Source organism: Artemia sp. Qi Xiang Cuo, chromosome 9 (genome assembly GCF_049724085.1).
Source record: "Artemia sp. Qi Xiang Cuo chromosome 9, ASM4972408v1, whole genome shotgun sequence".
In the NCBI taxonomy this organism is placed as follows: Eukaryota; Metazoa; Arthropoda; class Branchiopoda; order Anostraca; family Artemiidae; genus Artemia; species Artemia sp. Qi Xiang Cuo.
The window spans coordinates 9,393,058-9,412,854 of record NC_142802.1 but is presented as its reverse complement, the minus strand read 5'-3'; the positions used below and the strand labels follow the sequence as shown (position 1 = coordinate 9,412,854).

The 19,797-nt window shown below is 34.4% G+C and overlaps 1 protein-coding gene across 3 annotated transcripts in view; it reads right to left on the bottom strand.

The window, feature by feature from the left end:
* The window catches only part of LOC148948297 (CUGBP Elav-like family member 3-A), a 280,271-nt gene that overhangs the window by 43,674 nt on the left and 216,800 nt on the right, over positions 1-19,797 (bottom strand). For all 3 annotated transcript variants that reach the window (XM_089094277.1, XM_089094278.1, XM_089094279.1), the window contains 3 exons: positions 11,157-11,300; positions 4,644-4,950; positions 2,947-3,042 (listed from right to left, as the gene is read on the bottom strand). In XM_089094277.1, the coding sequence (XP_088950403.1) occupies positions 2,947-3,042; positions 4,644-4,950; positions 11,157-11,300 (547 nt within the window). The remainder of the gene's footprint in view (positions 1-2,946; positions 3,043-4,643; positions 4,951-11,156; positions 11,301-19,797) is intronic.

Sequence of the window (19,797 nt, the reverse complement as noted above, 5' to 3'; positions counted from 1 at the left end):
TAAATAGCTCTTATGAAAATACTAAAAAATCTTTGGCTTAAAGACAGAAGTATTGACTAGGGGGTGAACCCAATCATATACGTAATATTTTCTGTTCGTTTTAAGTTTTGATGTTGCTCCTTACTTTCAGTTGAAATCCTTTTTTTTATTTAATTTCTGATTTTTTTTTAAATAATGCTGGGAAATCCGGCATCCCCTTCATAGCAATGTCCCTTCCCCTATGAAAACTTCCTTCATGTAAAGTTCCTCCCAAATAACCCCCGACCCAACCTCCCCCCCTACCAGAAAAAATCTCCCTGAAAACGTCTGTATATTTCCCAATAACCAATACTATATGTTAACATTGGGTAAAGTTCATAATTTTCAGCCCTCCCTCCGGGGGCTTCGGAGGATCAAGTCATCCTAAAAGATATAGTTATCACATTTTCGACCATGTTGAACAAAATGGCTATCACAAAATTTTGATCGGGTGACTTTGGAAAAAAATGAGCGTGGGAGGGGGCCTAGTTGCCCTCTATTTTTTTTGGTCATTTAAAAAGAGCACTAGAACTTATAATTTTCGTTCCTATGAGCCCTCCTACGATATTCTAGGACCACTGGGTCGATATGATCACCCCTGGGGAAAAATAAAACAAAAAACAAATAAACACGCATCCGTGATCTTTCTTCTGACAAAAATGCATTTTCCAAATTTTTCTAGATAGGAGCTTGAAACCTCTACAGTAGGGTTCTCTGATACGCTGAATATGACGGTGTGATTTTCATTAAGGTTCTATAGCTTTTAGGGGGTCTTTCACCCTTTTTTCGGAAATCAGCCAAATTTTCTCAGGCGCGTAACTTTTAATTGGACTAAACTTGATGAAACACATTATTATATATGTGAAATCAGCATTAAAATATGATTCTTTTGATGTATCTATTGGTATCAAAATTCTGTTTTCTAGAGTTTCGGTTACCATTGAGCCGGGTCGCTCCTTACTTACAGTTCATTACCACGAACTGTTTGATATTTGAATAGCATACGTTCACGAACAGTAATCTTGCTTTTTACAATCAAAACGAGCGCTTTCTCATGAATTGCTTTAAATTCATGAAGCTTGGATTCTCATAGAGGAAAATGTGTTTACTTAACAATGAGATTAGCATGTTAAATGAGATCCAATTACTGTAATTAGCACTTGCATTAGCTCAGCGTTGAAAATATTCAATTTCACCAAGAGGAACTATCAAAACTGAAAAGGTCTAATGTACAAAGGAAAAAAATATTGTGTAATTGTTTGAACTAGTTAAGCGGGAAATTACACCATCATATAAATGATCATATACATGATTGTGTAAGACATATGCATATATATATATATATATATATATATATATATATATATATATATATATATATATATATATATATATATATATATATATATATATGGAGGACGGGACGAAACATAGTTTTCATTTTTTGATCTTTTACTTGCTACCTGCACAAAGAGGGGGGAGGAGATCGGGACACCTCACCGTCACCCCATGGGTGACATTTATTCAATGAAACTGCTTCCATTAGAGAAATCAGAATTCACGACCTACAGAATTATTTTTGAAATTTCAACTCCCTCAAAAATTTATTTTAAGAGTGTACCCTCTTCAAGGGGATTCTCATTTAGAAATATTACTATCCAAGTGTTGAACTTTAGTAGAAACTGAGAGAGTGGGGTTAAGGGGATGACAACTCACTATGATAAACCTCCAACTGATGCTGTAGACAGCCCATAATTGAACAAAGAACCCAATTTTTTTTTTCAAAAAAAGTAAACAACAATGTTAAAACTTACGACGAACAACATTAAAATAAGACTAACATGGATATTTTGCTATTTGTTTGATTTTTTTTTTACCAAAATACCAAAAAAGAAAATTTTCAGTTCTTGTAGGGCAATATGCCCTCCCCTACCCTGCATGGCAAAGCAAAACCTTCTTAAGAATTATATTATGCATACCCACAGTTAGATTCAGGGGGTTGTCCACTCTTTCCAACTGGTGCTCATCTCTGAGTTAAATAATATAAGGATTCAAGATAGGCCCAACTACCTAGAGCTAGTAAGAGGCAATATTAAAAATATATACAAAAAAATAAATGCATGCACAAGCGAAATAATCTTGAACTAAGTTTTTATAATTCATATAAACAGTTGATATGTAACGTTAAATCGGCTACAGTAATTCAAAAGGTATTATCTGATATGACTTCTAAAATTCAGATTTACAAACCATTCCTCAAACCAAATTAGTTCACTCAAGTAGTTATATATATATATATATATATATATATATATATATATATATATATATATATATATATATATAACGACTTATTTCCACGACTTATTTCGATCTCAATATATATATATATATATATATATATATATATATATATATATATATATATATATATATATATATATATATATATATATATCAAACGAAACTCAGAGAAGAGAGAAAGTAACAAAATGAAAAATAAAATCAAAATGGTTTAAAAAACGAGGATTTTGTCAGCCAGCGAACCATGAAGAAGATAAAATATAAGAAAATATTTCGACAAGGACCTCCACCAAGTCGTCCTCAGTGCGAAACAAAAACAAAAAAGATAAGAAAAAAAAAACGAGAATCTAACCTTGCTCTTTATTTACTCAAATAATCAGTAGAGAAACGGAAAATTGTTTTCGTTACATATATAATCCCTAATAAAAATTTCTTGCATCCAGCTACTGGTCCTTACATCTAAGTATCTACTAAAGAATATATCTTCGTGGTTTTGACTCACTTGTGAAATGTGTTTTGGGACATTACGTAATTTGAATTACCCAACTTGAGTTACCCCTCTCGTCAATTTCTTATACTCTTTGGATTACTCTTTCAAATAGTAAAAGAGGAGGCGTAACTTACCAACTCCAGGAAAGGATTGGAGACCCGGAAAACTTGCGGCAGCTACTGCGGCTGCCGCTTGTTGCAACACAGCGTCACCGTTTGTGATTGATGGAGCTAAAATTAAAACACGTCACAACAGTGGGAAATTCAAACTTAAGAATGAAATTTAGAGCATAATACTCAAAAATATTTTAGCGTGGGCTATGAACAGTGCGCTCGTTGAAGGATAAAAAATTGGGCCACTTTTACGCAATTCCTTAGAGTCAGTAGGGTTGCATAGCCCCCTCCCACCTTCCGATGACTTAGCAGTAAATGAGATGCGTAAAATGAAGGAAATTTGGTTTAAATTGTGCATCATAATAAATTGTTTCTGAAGCCCCCCCCCCCCCTCTGCCTTAGAATAGAAAGTTTAAAACAATTCTAAACAAATCTAAGAATAAAAAACAAATATAAAAATAAACATTCTAAAACCCTCTAGAGCCAATAGTATTCCATACCCCCTCCCAAAGGTGCCTCATTAATATATTTGAGGGAAGTTTGGGTTTAGATGGTATAATAATAAATTATTGCCCAAGTCTTGTTCCACCAAAAAAAAAAACAAAAAAAACTGGAACCTTGTTTTGGGTTTAGATGGTATAATAATAAATTATTGCCCAAGTCTTGTTCCACCAAAAAAAAAACAAAAAAAGCTGGAACCTTGTTTTGGGTTTAGATGGTATAATAATAAATTATTGCCCAAGTCTTGTTCCACCAAAAAAAAAACAAAAAAAACTGGAACCTTGTTTTGGGTTTAGATGGTATAATAATAAATTATTGCCCAAGTCTTGTTCCACCAAAAAAAAAAAAAAAAAAAAAAACTGGAACCTTGGTCGTCCCTCGACCCCCAGAGTAGAACTTAGATAAAATTAAAATACTATACTGGATTCCTTCAACAAAAAACCCATATTTTCATCATCAAAGAGTGAATTAGACCCAACACACCAAGTTGAAAAACATTTTATCCCGAGGATGACCTGACAGATGAATAAAGTAACTAATGATGGGTAAGGAATTCCGAAAAACAGTTCATTTAGAAAAATAAATGGTCTTCCTTAAAAAGAAGAAAATATGTCAGAGCTAAACAATGGGAAGCACAAATGAATTATAGATTTTCTAGGCTACACTAAAGCATTAAAGTGAAAGAATGGCTTAGCTTATCTGTTTCAACTCGAAGATAGATCAGGATGAAAAATATACAGTGCAAAAAAGTCTCGATTTGTCATGCTTTATTAGTATTTTTTCGTAGTTATAAAACAAATATCCAATTAACTAATAATGCTAGCAAGCGGTCACCCGAAAATAAAAACAAGGGGGGAGGTTACGAAGAAAAGTACAAAGGATGAGCCAAGACTTCAAACCATCTAGGTAGGCATAACACCACCTATAACATGTGGTTAATCCAAAAAACCGAGGCTTATATCATTCTACCCAAGGACAAGAGTGTTAATATTTAGTTTAATTAGATCAACTATTGTCATAAGGGGGCTTTATAGCAAAGGTGTTCTGGTTGATTAAACAGTACTTCTGGCAAGTAATTAATTATAAGGACAGAGACGTATATTATGCGACTCGTTCATAAGGATTGACACTTCCTCTAATTTGGTCGACTACTGTCAAAGGAGTAAAGCGTTTATTTGTTTTTTTAAATTCACAGGGAGAACGAGCACCATATTTACCAGTTGGATATGCTTGAGCTAGGCCATTGGTATACATATTTGTTTCTGTTGCACCATGTCCGTTTGGAGTTTGTGCAGCAAGACCAAATGTAGGTATTGTTGGCGAGGGGATACCACTCATGGCACCATTTAATTGTGTTTGCTGTGGTCCTGATGGTGCATGAGCCATAACTGGACTTCCTAAGCCATTAAGTGATGTTGGAAGTTGCGCTGCTAGTGCCACTGGGCCGAGGTAGGTACCAGTAGGAGTTGTTGCTGCAACAAGGGCTGCCTGTTGCTGCATCAGTTGTGATAATGCAAGATCATACTAGAATAAAAAAAAAAATATTAGAGCAATTGGCTTTGTTTTCCAAATAGAACAGTAGCTTTTGGATCTTGAGAAAGCTTGACTTGTCTGAAATATGAGCTGCTTCACTGACGTATGAGAGGACTGCTGAGAGGCAATGTCACTGGCAGGTCTTTTTATTTTTTATAAGACTCAGTTTATGCATAATATCTAGCATGGTTTAAAATCGAAATGTTTTTGGGAACATTTTAACCGTAGTACAGAATCATAGCTACAGTGTTAGAAATCATAGTCAGTTTAGGAGACCGTAGAGACCATGGGTAGTCAGTTAGGAGAACTGCGCATTCTGGTTCTTCTCCACATGATTCCCCAGACCGTTCGTGTTGCAGTTGAGAGGCCAATCTTTCATAGCTTTCTGTGAAACGACCTGAGATTCTTTGACTTATGATGCCCTTTATTTGATTTTCTACTAGTTTTTTTGTCTGGTTATCTCTTAAGCAGTCTAGGGGATTTATATTTTGCTTAGTTACATGAACCAGGACTTCATCTTTGAACATCTTTGGAATGTTTCAAGTTATGGATGTTGTTATGTTTTTGCAGTGTCCAATACCAGGGCCGTATCCAGGGGGGGGATACACGGTTTGAACCCCCCCCCCCCAATGGTTGTCTGAATCGTAAAAACGTAACAAAAACGGATATAAACAAATTTTGTATGCGTTTTTTTAGTTTTTTTGTAACCCCCCCCCCCATTTTTTTTAGTAAAACCACCTCCGAAAAAATATCCTGGATCCGGCCTTTTCCGATACAACCCATTTATATTTTTATTTTTATAAATAGCACTTCTTAACACAAAATCGGATATATAAGGGGGGTAGGGTACACGTCAATCATAGAACACCAAAACACGAACCAACACATTGTCTAGGATCAATCACAAAAATACATCACACTCCAAAGTGTTGAAACATCACTTCCCTTCTGAGAACTTCTGCAGGCACCCGTGAACTCAGTCACTGTTGAATTAATATTTCGAACTGAGAATTCTGTTTTAGCAATTGAATAGCAGGTAGAGCTTTTGTGCGGTTCTAGGTGTTTACTCTCCCCCCCCCACCCCCCGGAAAATACCCCCCTCGGAAATTTTCTTCTCTAATCTTGCCCAAATGTAAAACAAATGTCCAATGAAAGTGGCAAAGCCTTCCGTGTCTTCTAATTGCAAACCAAATGTTGAGTTTATAGTTGTTTATTGGGTTGGTCTCATTTTCCTATATATGCGATATATTTTTGGCGTAACGCCTTTAATTAGGTGTTGTTTTCTTAGACCACACTGCCGTTCTACAATTTTATTATTTTAGTATTTCTACTGAAGAGGGTCGCTGTATATGTGATAGAAATATATGGACTTTTGTACCTGTCTTCCCTGTCTAAATAAATGGATTTATCCCCATTTGAAAGTTTATTTGTTCATCGTAGAACGGCAGTGTGGTCTAAGAAAACAACACCTTATTAAAGTTATTTCCCAGAAGTTACTTGTGCATTTTGCGCCACTCACTCAAGTTTAATCTGTGTAAAATTCGAGAACACAGCGTTTTTTTTTCGCTAGTTTCTTTGTTACTTTAGAAATAAATCTGGACTATAGATTTGTATATTAGGGGGAGGGGGGAGGGGGGAATAAAGTATAGTGAGTCTGCATGTACAATTTTTTTTGGTACAATAATTCTCAATATTAGATAGATAGAGAGATAAGTGTATTTTAAAGCCAAATATACGGCCATGAACACAGTAAAATAACATAAATGAAAGGCACAAATAACATAAACTTTGATGAACGATCATTATAGAGCCCTTAAATAAAAAACTACATTAACCTAATAATAGTAGTTGATACTGGAGAAAACGGTCATTGAAAAAAAAACACCTAACATTTGGAAAAAAACACTTAAATGAAACATTACATTTACTTTATACTGGGATTTTTTTTTTTAGTTAACAAAATTTCCAGATACCTCGCTTTTCTTCTGTAATATTTTAATGGCCATATCCATATAAAAAATTGTTTTCGACTTCAAACTGTCCAAATACTTTACCCTCCCCTCCCCCTTATGTGCAAATATATAGCCCAAATTATACATTTCCCATATATTCCGTCACTTGTCTTTGCCTTGTCTCGCGCTAAGCTGGAAAAAAACTAACGAAGAAACCGGTCTGTTCTCGAGCCTTACATAGCGTAAACTTGAGTGAGTGGCCCATCATACACAAATACCAAAACTCCTTCCCCCTACGGGAATTACAAAAATAAAATTCAAATAAAATTTTCAAGTTTTGAAAGCCTTATTTTCCATGAGGGGGGGGGGTATTTGCCGGGGGTATTTTCCGCGGGGGTGTTTTCCACAGGGGGTATTTTCCAGGAAGTATTTTCTGCGGGGGTGTTTTCTGGGGGTACTTTCCACAGGGAGGGGGGTATTTTCTGGGGGGGGGGGTATTTTCCAGGAGGTTAATCGCCGGGGGAGTAAACACCCGCCACCCCTTTGTGCTGTGGATCTAATACTTGTTGTCCCAGATCTACTCAGTCTTACTCAAAGGTGGAAAACTTCGAATTTTTAGTACAGCCAGAGTAAAAACTAAGAACATAAGTAATTTTCAGGTTTTGAGAGATATTCACTAAAGATATTAAATTTAAAGAGTAAAATCTAAAACACTGTTATTCCAGTAGGCCTAGAAGTGAGAAAACAATGACGGAGGTATATCTCTGAATGGTAACGAGGAGCTTCCACCTCCCTTGTCTGAACGACCAAAAATACATAAGAAGTACACAATTTGGAACTTCCAAAATGCAAATTCTCTTACAAAAATTTTTCAATTAGAAAAAAAATTAAAAAAACACACATAATAAGTTAGTGTAGCATATAAATTCAATGAAATCCTGGGTAAGAAAAAAACTTACCGTTTCTTGACACGTGTGTCTTGGATAAATCACATCAGCTCGAGTGACAGAAGTCCCTCACTGAATTTAAGAATTCCCGTGCTTTTGGATTACACAGTTTTTATTCATTTTGTTCGATTTCCCTACATCCAAAAACAAGTCACAGAACAGCACTGAGTTTGAATTGTTGCTAGTATTTCTCAATTCTCAAAAACTTCAAATATTTGAAAATGAAGCTAAATACATCGATCTGGTATAATCCTGCTTAAAATATCGAGCTATTAAGATTCTTATGAATATATTTGATGTACTAAATTTGTCAAGAACCTCAAGGAGTTACAAGCCCTGATTCCCGCTAAAAATCCTCTTCGATAGACTATTCTTCAATTATTTACATGATCGTAACGTGGTCCGTAACTCTAGAGAAAAAAAACGCTTGTATTTGTATACATTAATGAGACAAAGGTTTCAAACCATGTAACAAGCCTGGCTAGCGCATATGATACACAATCTCACTCCTAATCCTGGGTCATGAGTTCGAGCCTGAAATTAGGTTTTTTTTTCGTCGGTAGATATTTTAACTTTGTAAATGAGTGTTTCCAAATTCAAAGTTAAAACTTTCAAAAACCGTCTGTTGAAGCAGAGCAAGTCAACTTTGATTTTTGGGAGAAGGGGGAGGGGTATTTTATATGAAACTAAAAGAGTATATGGTATGCTACGATTTGCTTTTTTTATGCCTGTCATCTGACAAGCTTTGTTATTAGTTTGCCTACATTCAATATAGCAAATTCTCAAGAAATGGGATAAGCCCTTAGCCTATTCTTCAGCAAACACGTTCATCTTTGCTAATCTTTCTTCAAGACAGCCTCTGCAATATTTTATCAGTAACAGAAGTGGTAAGTTACAGCTAATACATAATAAAACACAAAGTCCACTATCTCTCCAGTTCTAATCCTTCCATCAGAGAGGATTAAATTCTGCTGACAGCAGAAAGGACTCATGCTGATCATAAGAACTTCGTGAAGAAGAGATTAGTCTCTTGAATAAAAGGCAATCTCCAATGTCCTGCTAAATCCTTTTGTTTTGGACAAAGCCTGTATGCAATGTTTTTTTCTGATTAAATAGGAATAGAATTCTAGTATAGAACGTGACTAGAAAGTTGAAGGCTTTCAATAACGTAGATAAACAAGATTAGGTTTTATTAGAAAAGGTGCAGTGTAATATTCCGAAAGAAAAAATAAAGCTAGGATCCGATTGGACGCTTAACAAAAAAACAAAAAAAAACATTCCTTGACCTGGTTTTTCTTTATGAGATTTGAAAACCAAAAATAATGTATGTAGCACTGTGCATCATGTCTGTAAAAGCAAGGACGGGGGAAATTTTCTTGTCCTAAGATAGATTCAAAGAACCCCTGTGCGCTCCTGCAGCACAGACTTTTTTCGACCTAGGTTGTTTGGCCACTTTATTCCAGCTCGTTTTTCCTGTTGTCGAGTCTAAAATCATGTCAGAAGGAAATGCAAAAGGAAATCAGAAGGAAATGCAAAAGCCATCTTATTTAACCATTCAGAACATAATAGGAATAAAGTAATGGTGAAAAGTGAATTGCAGTATTCTAAAACATTATTTAAAGTACCAATAATTACACAAAATTAAAGTACCGAGAATATCAAAATAAAGAAATTTTTACTCCCTGGACACATTTAGAGCCGGTTCTGGCCTTTCTTGTGCCTGGGGCAAATCTTAATTAGTACTTACCCCCTCTGTCTCCCAAAAATTTTCAGAGCAAATTTTGACAAACAATTTTATTTATTAACAAAATTTGAATTCAAAATATAAAAAAAAACATTAAAATTAATTCGTTTACTTGCTCTTATTTTCAAGGACTGGTCCTGAAGATATAGGAAAAGGGAAAACTTTTGCATTCAATTTGCTTATACTTACTGCAAAGTGAGCCCTCTATTTTATTTTAACAAAAATAAATTTAAGAAGTTACAAAATAATTACAGTTTTTAGATTATTTATTTGAATTTTTTGTCCCAAAGGTTTCTGTGCCTGAGGCAACTGCCCCCTCTGCCCCCTAAGACCATCTTTTGGTTCATTTTTGGTAGTTAGGTCTATTTAAACCTGAAAATCACGATTTTGTGACTATTTTCGTTTGATTTCAAAATTATAAGGTTCCTAGGGGACTGTCACATTTTTGTCAGCGGTACCACACTGGATTGTGAAAATAAATAAACAAAACTATTAATTAAAGTTGACAGCGCTTCAGACACTAACTGTCGTTCATTCCCGGAGACAACTACAACTTCAAAAGAAAGTTTTGCCCTTATAAGCTGTTTCTTGCCAAATGATTTTTAGATTGTTTTTTTTTAGCTGATTTTTCACCCATTTTTGTTTTTTTTAACTTTCTTTCTATTTCATTTTTATTTGCTGAAGTTACGTTTTTATTTTTTACTCACAAGACTAACTTGTCATTTTTAGTTGGTTTAGTTCTGTTAAATATTTTGTGATTTTTTATTGTTTTATCCTTTTTAAAGTTTATACCATTAATAACATGCTCAATTTTTCTGAACAGCCTTAATATATTTATTTATACTATATTAGATACTATGTTTACGTATATATACTATACTATACTTATTACTATATTTATTACCTTACTATATTTATTTTGTTTACGTAATGTGAATATGGCTCATCTACGCTTGTGATAGTAATTTTTTGGAAATAAATCTTCTCTTAAAGTTGGCGTCCGTGACCACCGTAAATTGCATAACTGTATATTTAGAACTTTTTCATTAAAAATTGTTCTCACGATTTTTTTTTTTTTTTAAATATATAAGCTTGTCAAAATTTCCATTTGTACAATTCAAACAATCTCATTTCACTTTCCCTGCCCGTGCTACTTTAATTATTAAATCAGGATTTACCTGTTGTAATCCCCCTTCTACAATATTTTCTTTCATTCTTAACTTAAATACTACTACTACTCTAGCAACTCACTTCAGTACCAATCCGTTTGAGTCTAGCACAGCTACACACGCTCATCCTCCGTTCAAATTTATTAAAAGCCTACCTCTTTAAACCCACCCATGTTTCCAGTTTCCCTTAAATCTTTCCTTTCACCCCAAACGGGGACGACCTGATTTTCGTTTGGCCTTAGACGGTTGGCCGACAACGGCAATCTGCCATTCTTCATCCACAGAACGTGACCAAGCCATCTCAACCTTTCTTTCATTACAGCCCTAGAAACCTAAATGTTGGGAAAAAATCAATTAAGTATTAAGCATGGTTTCGAAGGTTTACCTGGGTATATGTTCCATAAGAACTAAACTGTCCAAAAACGACCGGGTGTAAGAGTCCCACGCTTCCTGCGACTTGCTGCATTCTTCTTAATTGGCGCTCTTTTTCGGTATCAGCTAGTTTTACGACTAAGCTGGAAGACGCACCCTGAAAAAAATTAAGTAATTAAAAATTATAATTCAAATTGAAATTATAATTATTAGAGCTAAAATTATTACCAAAATGTAAGATGTATCATGTAAAAAATAAATATTTATTACCAAGCAACTAAAAATTTAAGTTACAATTGTTGTAATTAAAAATTGTAACCAGGCTGAAAGACACCAAGCAATTACAAATTACAAAATCGAAATTATCACAACTATTAAAATTAAAAATAACAACCAAGCTGGAAGATTCACACTTAAAAAGAAATATATCAACATTAACATGTCAATGACGATTTACAACAAAAAACTCGTCAAATTGCTGAAAATTTAGGGAAGTCGTAGCTCTAAAAGTTTTATTGGTCAAATAATTTACACATATTTCCCTGGACATAAAAATACATGGCTTAAAATGTAAATGTTTTAAGTAAAGAACAAATAAGATTTGATTTTAATTTTTTCGCCGTACTTAAAAATTGTTTTGATCAATTGTTCAATGTGAACGTTGAAATAGGCTTCAAAAGGCCGAGGGCGTTGGACACTTCAAAAACGCTGACATGAATTTGTTAAATTTTTTCCAGAGGAGTTGTCTAAGGATTGGATCTAGGGAGGAATTGTCTAGGGGATAGGAGGTGCCTACCTTCCAGGGCTATTAAATAAAAACAACGAGCTTTTTCAACTGAAAGTAAGGAGCAACATTAAAGCTTACAACAAACAGAAATTATTACGTATATGAGGGTTGTTGACCCTCCTCACAACCTAGCTCTTCACGCTAAATGTTTTTAGTACTTTTAAAAAACCTTCTTATTGTTCTAATTAAACCGCCCTTGTGTTTCAGGAGCCGTTCTTAAAGAATTGGGACGAAATTCAAGCTTTAGCATAAAGAGCATGATGTTGAGGAGGAGGCAACCACCCTCATATGCGTAATAATTTCCGTTCGTTTTAAGTTTTAATGTTGCTCCTTACTTTCAGTTGATGAATCTGGTTTTTTATTTAATTTTTGATCATTTTTAAAATATACCACGAAATCTGGCTTCACCTCTACGGAAATATCCTGTAGACAATTCAATCCAGGTAAAAATTTACCCCGAATGAAAGTTTAAAATTGAAACGGCCAAGAGAAAGCAAGACGCATAAAAAGAATTTTGTGCATGAATTCTGGCAAATTCCCCCAGCAGAAAATTTTCTCTTGAAAATTTTCTCCGTAAAAAATCCCCCTGGCAGAAAATTCACCCCCCCCCCACCTGATATATCTATTGGTATCAAAATTCTGTTTTTAGAGCTTCGGCTACTATTGAGCCGCGTTGCTGCTTACTTACAGTTTGTTACCACCATCTATTTGATAATGAAAGAAAGAATAGTCGCGTTTTATGGGTGAAGGATGTCGGGGTGCCAAAGATTCTTCTTTTTCACTATCAATCAGGGGCCAAATATAAAGAAGACCGTCCCTAAATTGTTTTGTGAGAGGCCACAAGAAAGGATTTAAATGCAATCGGAAGTTCATGAAAGGAGGTAAAGAGTGAAGCTTTGAGAAGACTGGGGTGGAAGAAAGTAGTGTGTAGCTGTTTTGGCCCCAGGTGGCTTGGTGCTTGGTAAGTTATGAGTAGTAGTAGCAGTACTAGTGTATATAGATGTACCACGTAAAATAGTCCGTTGACAGAAATTAAGAATCTTAAGTCTCTATAAGTATTTAAATATATCTATATTATATTTTCAAGCACAAACCCACTTGAAGAGGATATCCCTAGAGGGATGTCTTAGTCTTTACCTAAGTCTTATACTTTGCCTGACCTAAGAGTTGATCAAAGAGTTCGTGGTAATAAACTGTAAGTAGGGAGCGATGCGGTTCAATAGTAACCGAAACTGTAAGAAACAGAGTCTTGACAATAATAGATACATCAAAAGAATTGAATTTTGATGCTTATTCAAAATATATAAAATTCATGAAGTTTAAATGTTACCCATTAAAATGTTACCCATTTAAAGTTACGAGCCTGAGAAATTTTGTCTAATTTTTGAAACCACTCCTAAAAATCCCCTAACTAAAACACCCCTAGGGGTGTTTCCCCTAGGGAAAACACCCCTAAAAATCCAAGAGATATTAATGAAAATCGCACTATGAGATTCAGATTATCAGAGGACTTTACTGTAGAGGTTTCAGGCTCCTATTTCAGACAGAAATGTGGAATTTTGAATTTTATGCCAGAAGCAAGATCATGGATGCTTATTTATTTATTTGTTGTTTTTTCCAGGGGTAATCGTACCAATCCAGTGATCCTAGAAGATCTAGAGAGGGTTGATTTTATCGGAAATCAAAAGTTCTAGTGCCCTTTAGTGACCAAACACATTGGGGGCAGCTAGCCCCCTCGCACCCGCCTTTTTACCCCAAACTGTTTTATCAAAATTTTGAGATAGCCATTTTCTTCAGCATGGTTGAAAGATCTAATAACTATGTCTTTGAGGATAACCCCCTTCCCCCAGACTTTGAGGATTAACCCCACAGCCCCGGGGGATAGGTTGCAAGTTATAAACTTTGTTCATTACTTACATATAGTATTGGCTATTGGGAAGTATAAGCATATTTTCGGAAAGGGGGGAATTTTCTGGGGGAGGATCTTTCCATAGAGGTGTTTTCGGTGGGGAAGGATATTTTTCATGGGAGGGGAAGCTGGATTTCTAAACATTAATCAAAAAACAATAAGAAATTAAATAGAAAACACTGTTTTTCAATTGAAAGTAAGGAGCAACATTAATACTTGATACGAACAGAAACTATTTCGTATATAAGGGGGTTATCACCTCCTCAGTACCTCGGTAAGATAAGATGTGTTTTGAATTTGTAAAAAAGCTTATTATTCTAATTTAACGGTCCTTGCGTATCAGGAGTCATTCTTAAATAATTGGAACAAAAAGTAAAACTTTAGCGTAAAGAGGAAGGTACTGAGGAGGAGTGACGCACGGAGGAATGACGAAGCTTGCATTGTGGTGTACATCTTTAGACTTTCCTATCATCTATTAAAAACACTAAAACGACAAGAAAATAGAATATAGGAAGCTTGTTTTTCTATCTTCATTAAAAAAGTAAAAAAAATCACCCTTCCCCCCGATTTTGTAAAATACTTTTTATCATAATAAAAACTGAAGAAAAATCCTCCCCCCTCCCTACTTTTTCAGAAATTGGTGCCCCTGTCTGTAAACCAAAGAGATGAATTGATTAATTGTTCATATATTTAGACATATATTGGCGTATGCCAGACTCCTGTCCAGACTCCTGGTGCAGACTCCTGTCTGCACCAGACAGGAGTACATAAATTACTAACCGGGATTCACCTAAGACTGGGGGGGGGCTTAGGTAAAAACACCACAAACAACCAAATTATATATAAATATAAAAAAATGAAACACTATCATAACTATCTTGTTATTGTGCGACGGGGATAAGAGAACAAAAGCCCCCCCCCCTGAATAAGTAACTCCGCAGTGCAGACTATCATAGGCAGCGCAATAACGCTGCCTAGCTAAAGAGCGATGTGGGCACTATGTAATTTTTTTTTGTTTTTTTTAGGCCAGGCCCTTCGTAAAGGACTTGTCATGGAAACTTTGAAAAGGGCTCATTTGATTGGAAATTGAAAGAGCTAGTGCCCTTTCTAATAGTCAAAAGTGACTGTAGGGCAACTAAATCCCCTTCCACGGTGATCATTTCCCCAGACACTTCCTTTCGAAATTTTTAGATAGCCATTGTGTTCAACGTATTGAAAAGGTCCGAAAGTTATGTCTTTGAGGATGACAACCCCCCCCCTAGGGAATTCAGGGAAAGAGTTGTAAGTTATGCCCTGAGGGTATAAAAGGTTTTATAGAAAAGGGTGGGCGTAAAACCACCACCGAGTCAAACTCAAAACGAGCAACAATTAACATAATTAGGGCTAATAGCCCGTATGCCTACTAAAGAGCAGAACATAATTTGTGATTTACTGAAAACAAGATATGATGATGTTTTCACTTCTTTACTTCAATAAATAAAAATTATCAAAACTTCAAGGATTAAATATCAGTCAATTAAACTGACCATACACGGTTATTTTTTTTTTTTTTTTTTTTTTTTTTTTTTTTTTAGTCTTGAGAAGGCATGGGGGCTATCAGCCCTACTCATGTTAATTTTTGCTCGTTTTGTGTTTGACTCGACTATTCATTGTAATTTCTGCTCATTTTGAGTTTCATTTATTTATTGATAATGGTTTGTGGTAGTTTTACGCTTGGAAGATTATTTGAATTTATCTCTGCTCATTTTTGGCTCAATGTAGCTCTTTACTTTTCTTTGAAAAACTCATTTTGTGGAATAAGTTTTTTAAATTCATTAACAGAAAGAGCAAGAATTATTCTGTAGAAATATTAGAGCTTTGCTGGGCCCTATTAAAGATGATTTTTTTTTTTATTGTACAATAAAAACAATTCCATTTTCAGCTCATTTTCAGCTCAATGTAGCTCTTTACTTTTATTTGAAAAATTCTTTTGTGGCAAATTTTTTAAATCGTTAACGTAAAGAGCAATAATTATTCTGTATAAATATTAGAGCTTTGCTCGGCCCTATTAAAGATGATTAATTTAAAAAATGTACAATAAAAACAACTCCAAAAAAGAATGTTCCTTGATAAGTGACATATAAAATATAAAAAAAAAACTAACAATAAAAAACCTATAATTTACTTATTAAGAAGTAAATAATAAATTTTAGCCGATATTTAATCTATTTTTGCCTCTCAAGGAGAAGAAATTATGAACACTCATTTGAACTCAAAAGTAAAGCGAAATTGTATCTCTCTACAAGTTGCTAGAGACTACTTATTCTGCTACAAGTTTCAATCTGTGACGATTCTTTCAATTACTTGTTTCCCCCGAGGCATTTACCAAGGTTATGACCTGGAAAATTCTCCGGAATGGTTGTTTATAACTAGAAAAGCCTGGAAAAATCAGTAATCTCACTATAATTCAAGCTAAGGCTAGACACAATCTCGATTTCTAGGTTTTAGGAAAAACAAAACAATTTATGTTATCAAATTGCTCGTAGCTAATAATTTTAGCCGAAAGTAGAAAATCAATAATTTATTTTGTTGTTTTGTTGTTTTTTAGTAGAGGAATGGCGGAGGGCAAAAGAGGAATAGCAAAGGGCAATTTAATAGAGAGGGCAAATAATAAAGGAAAAATCATACTTTACGACAAGACCTTATAAAGAGAAAATATAGATGTATGCCTTCGACCCAAGACTAGAATATTGGAAGCTACGGTAATGACAGTGGTTCAGGCACTTTGTAAGGCAGAGGAAGGTTTTTTAAATGTTTTCTAGAGGAATCATTTAAGGATAGCTCTAAGTATGTTATTGGACTGAACTTATCCCAAGCAATAAGCTGCAAGATGGACGTAGTTCCATCCCACTTTCCAGGGCTATAATGAAAGAAAGGTTGACGTGGCTAGGACACGTTCTATGGATGAAGGATGACAGATTGCAAAATATTGTTCTTTTTGGCCATCCATCTGGGGCAAGCGAAAAGCAGTTTGTTTGTCTCCGAGTGGGGTAGGTAAATCACATAAGAGATGACTTGAAGGAAAAGGAACTGCACAGGAAATGGTAAAGAGTGAAGAATGAAGAAATTGGGGTGTAGGAGGAGCGTGAACTGTGTTTGCATCAAGTTGCTTTGAGCTGTTAGGAGAAGCATTGGTAGTTTTAGTGTCACACAAATATAGCGGCTAAGGGCAAAGATATAAGGTTACTTTCATTTTAAGTTTTATTCCTTTTTCACTAAAATCGGTCATAGAAATGACCTTAAGAAATTAAAAAAAAATATATATTTTTTGTTGGTTTGGTAAGAAGCTTTACTAAGATATTCATTGCCAGAAGATATAGTTCACTCAAATACATTTCTTAAGAATATTCATTTGACAATTTGAGCAATTTTGACAATTTGACAATTTGACAATTTATTCAGTGACAATTTGAGCACTTACTTTCTAAGTTCAATTAAAAGAAATACAAATGAAATAAATGAATTACTTTGAAATGGATTTAAAGAAAGAATTTTTTATAATTCCAATAAAGATAATATGGAATAAAATAGAATGAATAGGCAAAATGGAAACAGTCTAAAACCACCAACAAAGCACTTGATGGTAAAAAAAAAATCAAATACCTATGTTATGATAAATGATCACTAAATGGAAGTTTAACGAATTTACAAAATGAATAAATGTAATGAAGCTTATAGAAATGTACAGACACTTTTAAAAAAAATTTCTGAGGGTGGGGGTATTTTCCACCAGGGAAGTTTTCTGTAGGGAATAAAATTTTCAGTGAAAATTTTTCACAAGGGCGGGGGGAGGAAAGTAGATTTTCTGGTATGATTATGATTTTCCATTCGTTTTAAGTTTTTATTTTCCTCCTTACTCCTAGTTGAAAAACCTGTTTTTATTTTTGAATCGTCAACCTGTTTTTGAAAGACCTGTTAAACCTGTTTTGAAAAACTTGTTTTGAAAAACCTGTTAGTTGAAAAACCTGTTTTTAAAACTGAATCGTCAGAGTCAATTTCAACAAATCTCTAAAACAAGCAGTTTTAGCAGTCTCTAAAACAAGAAAACTCAAAAGCAAGATTCATTATTGATTTCGATTTTAAGGCACCACTCATCAATTAAAAATTCTTCGTAATTTTTAAATGTATGTTCTCAACTGGTAATTTGGGGTTTTATATGCTTTTAGAGTTGCACGAGCTACCTTTTGATGTGCTTGATAAAAAACCGCTAATCCTGAACCGTATTGATTAAATTTGATTGTTTGAGCAATTGTATTTCGTAAGATATATAAACAGGTTTTTTTTTTTTTTTTTTTTTTTTTTTTTTTTTTTTTTACCGAGATAAAACAGCTACTCAGTATTCAAGTACATTTTTCAGTTAAAAAATATTAAAGAAAGTAATAATTTTTAAAGGTCGGATATATCCAGGCTTTTTATTCTTTTTTGGAGAATAGGTAGCATTGCTTCAGATTCTCAGCAAAGAGCTTTTAATCTTTATATATGAGAATGTTTCAGAGGAAGGGTGTACAAATGCACAGATATCCAGATGGTGGTCTTAGGGAAACGTGCCCCACCCACAAAAGGACAAAAGTTGCACTATTTACAGGTATGGAAGGGCAAAAATACCTACGGGAATGCCCTGATTTTGTTGGTGCCCCCAACATAAATTCTGTATTTACCCCTGCTGACAAAAACAAATTATATAGGTTGATAAGGCCTCCTCCTGCAACCACGTTTCAAAATATAGGTATATACATATTTCTAAGGAAATATTTAAGACAATTCTTAGAGTTTTATACGTACACAAGAATTTTGAACCTACAAAGTTTTACAAAAGCTATATGTATTAACTCTTGCTCGATTCATTTTTGAGGCGAATAAACATTAAATTAGAAGCACCAAATTTCTAAGGGAGTTGGAATTATTACAAGGTTACTCCTAAATCGGTAAAAAAAAACGATTTCCCCTGAGAAAAGAGCATCTGTTCCATCCAGTTTTGGTAACAGAAGACCCGAATTCGACAACTAAATTGTTCTTTTTATGTACATTTCATGGGAAAAAGCAAGTATGAAAATGACACAAATGAACGGGTGTATTTGTTCTAATCCTTCTCTTCTGCAAAATAATGATGCAGCTTTGCATTTTGGCAAAATTTTGTCTCAGCGCTCTATTGCAAAATTACACATTTTCTGTTGAAACCTTTTACCTCGCAAATGAAATACCGTAAGTGATTTGGTAGCTGAAGTGATTTGGTAGCTGAAGTCTATTGAAAAATTACACATTTTCTGTTGAACCTTTTACCTCGCAAATGAAATACCGTAATTGATTTGGTAGCTGAAGTGATTTGGTAACTGAAGTCTATTGAAAAATTACACATTTTCTGTTGAAACCTTTTACCTCGCAAATGAAATACCGTAAGGGATTTGGTAGCTGAAGTGATTTGGTAGTTGAAGTCTATTGAAAAATTACACATTTTCTGTTGAAACCTTTTACCTCGCAAATGAAATACCGTAAGTGATTTGGTAGCTGAAGTGATTTGGTAGCTGACGTCTATTGAAAAATTACACATTTTCTGTTGAAACCTTTTTACCTCGCAAATGAAATACCGTAAGTGTATTTCATTGCGAGGCACGTTCCTTTTATGTAATCTTTTCTTCTGGACGGCAGCTCTAACTTTTCTTTCTACTTGGAGCTGCCTCAAGGAAGGACACGGAAGAGCATTGGAAAGCATTCAAAAGAAAGCATCGAAAAAGGTACTTTCAATGAGTTAATTTATTCCTTTTGTAACTCTTTTTTAGAATTGAGTATGTCATATTTATATTTTGTGTAATATTGACCTTAATTTTATGTAAACGGTCAAGATTCTAGAAGCCATTTAAATTATCTAGGGTGGAGGGGTAGAGTAAAGATCATATGGGTATAAAAATGAAGAAAGCCATT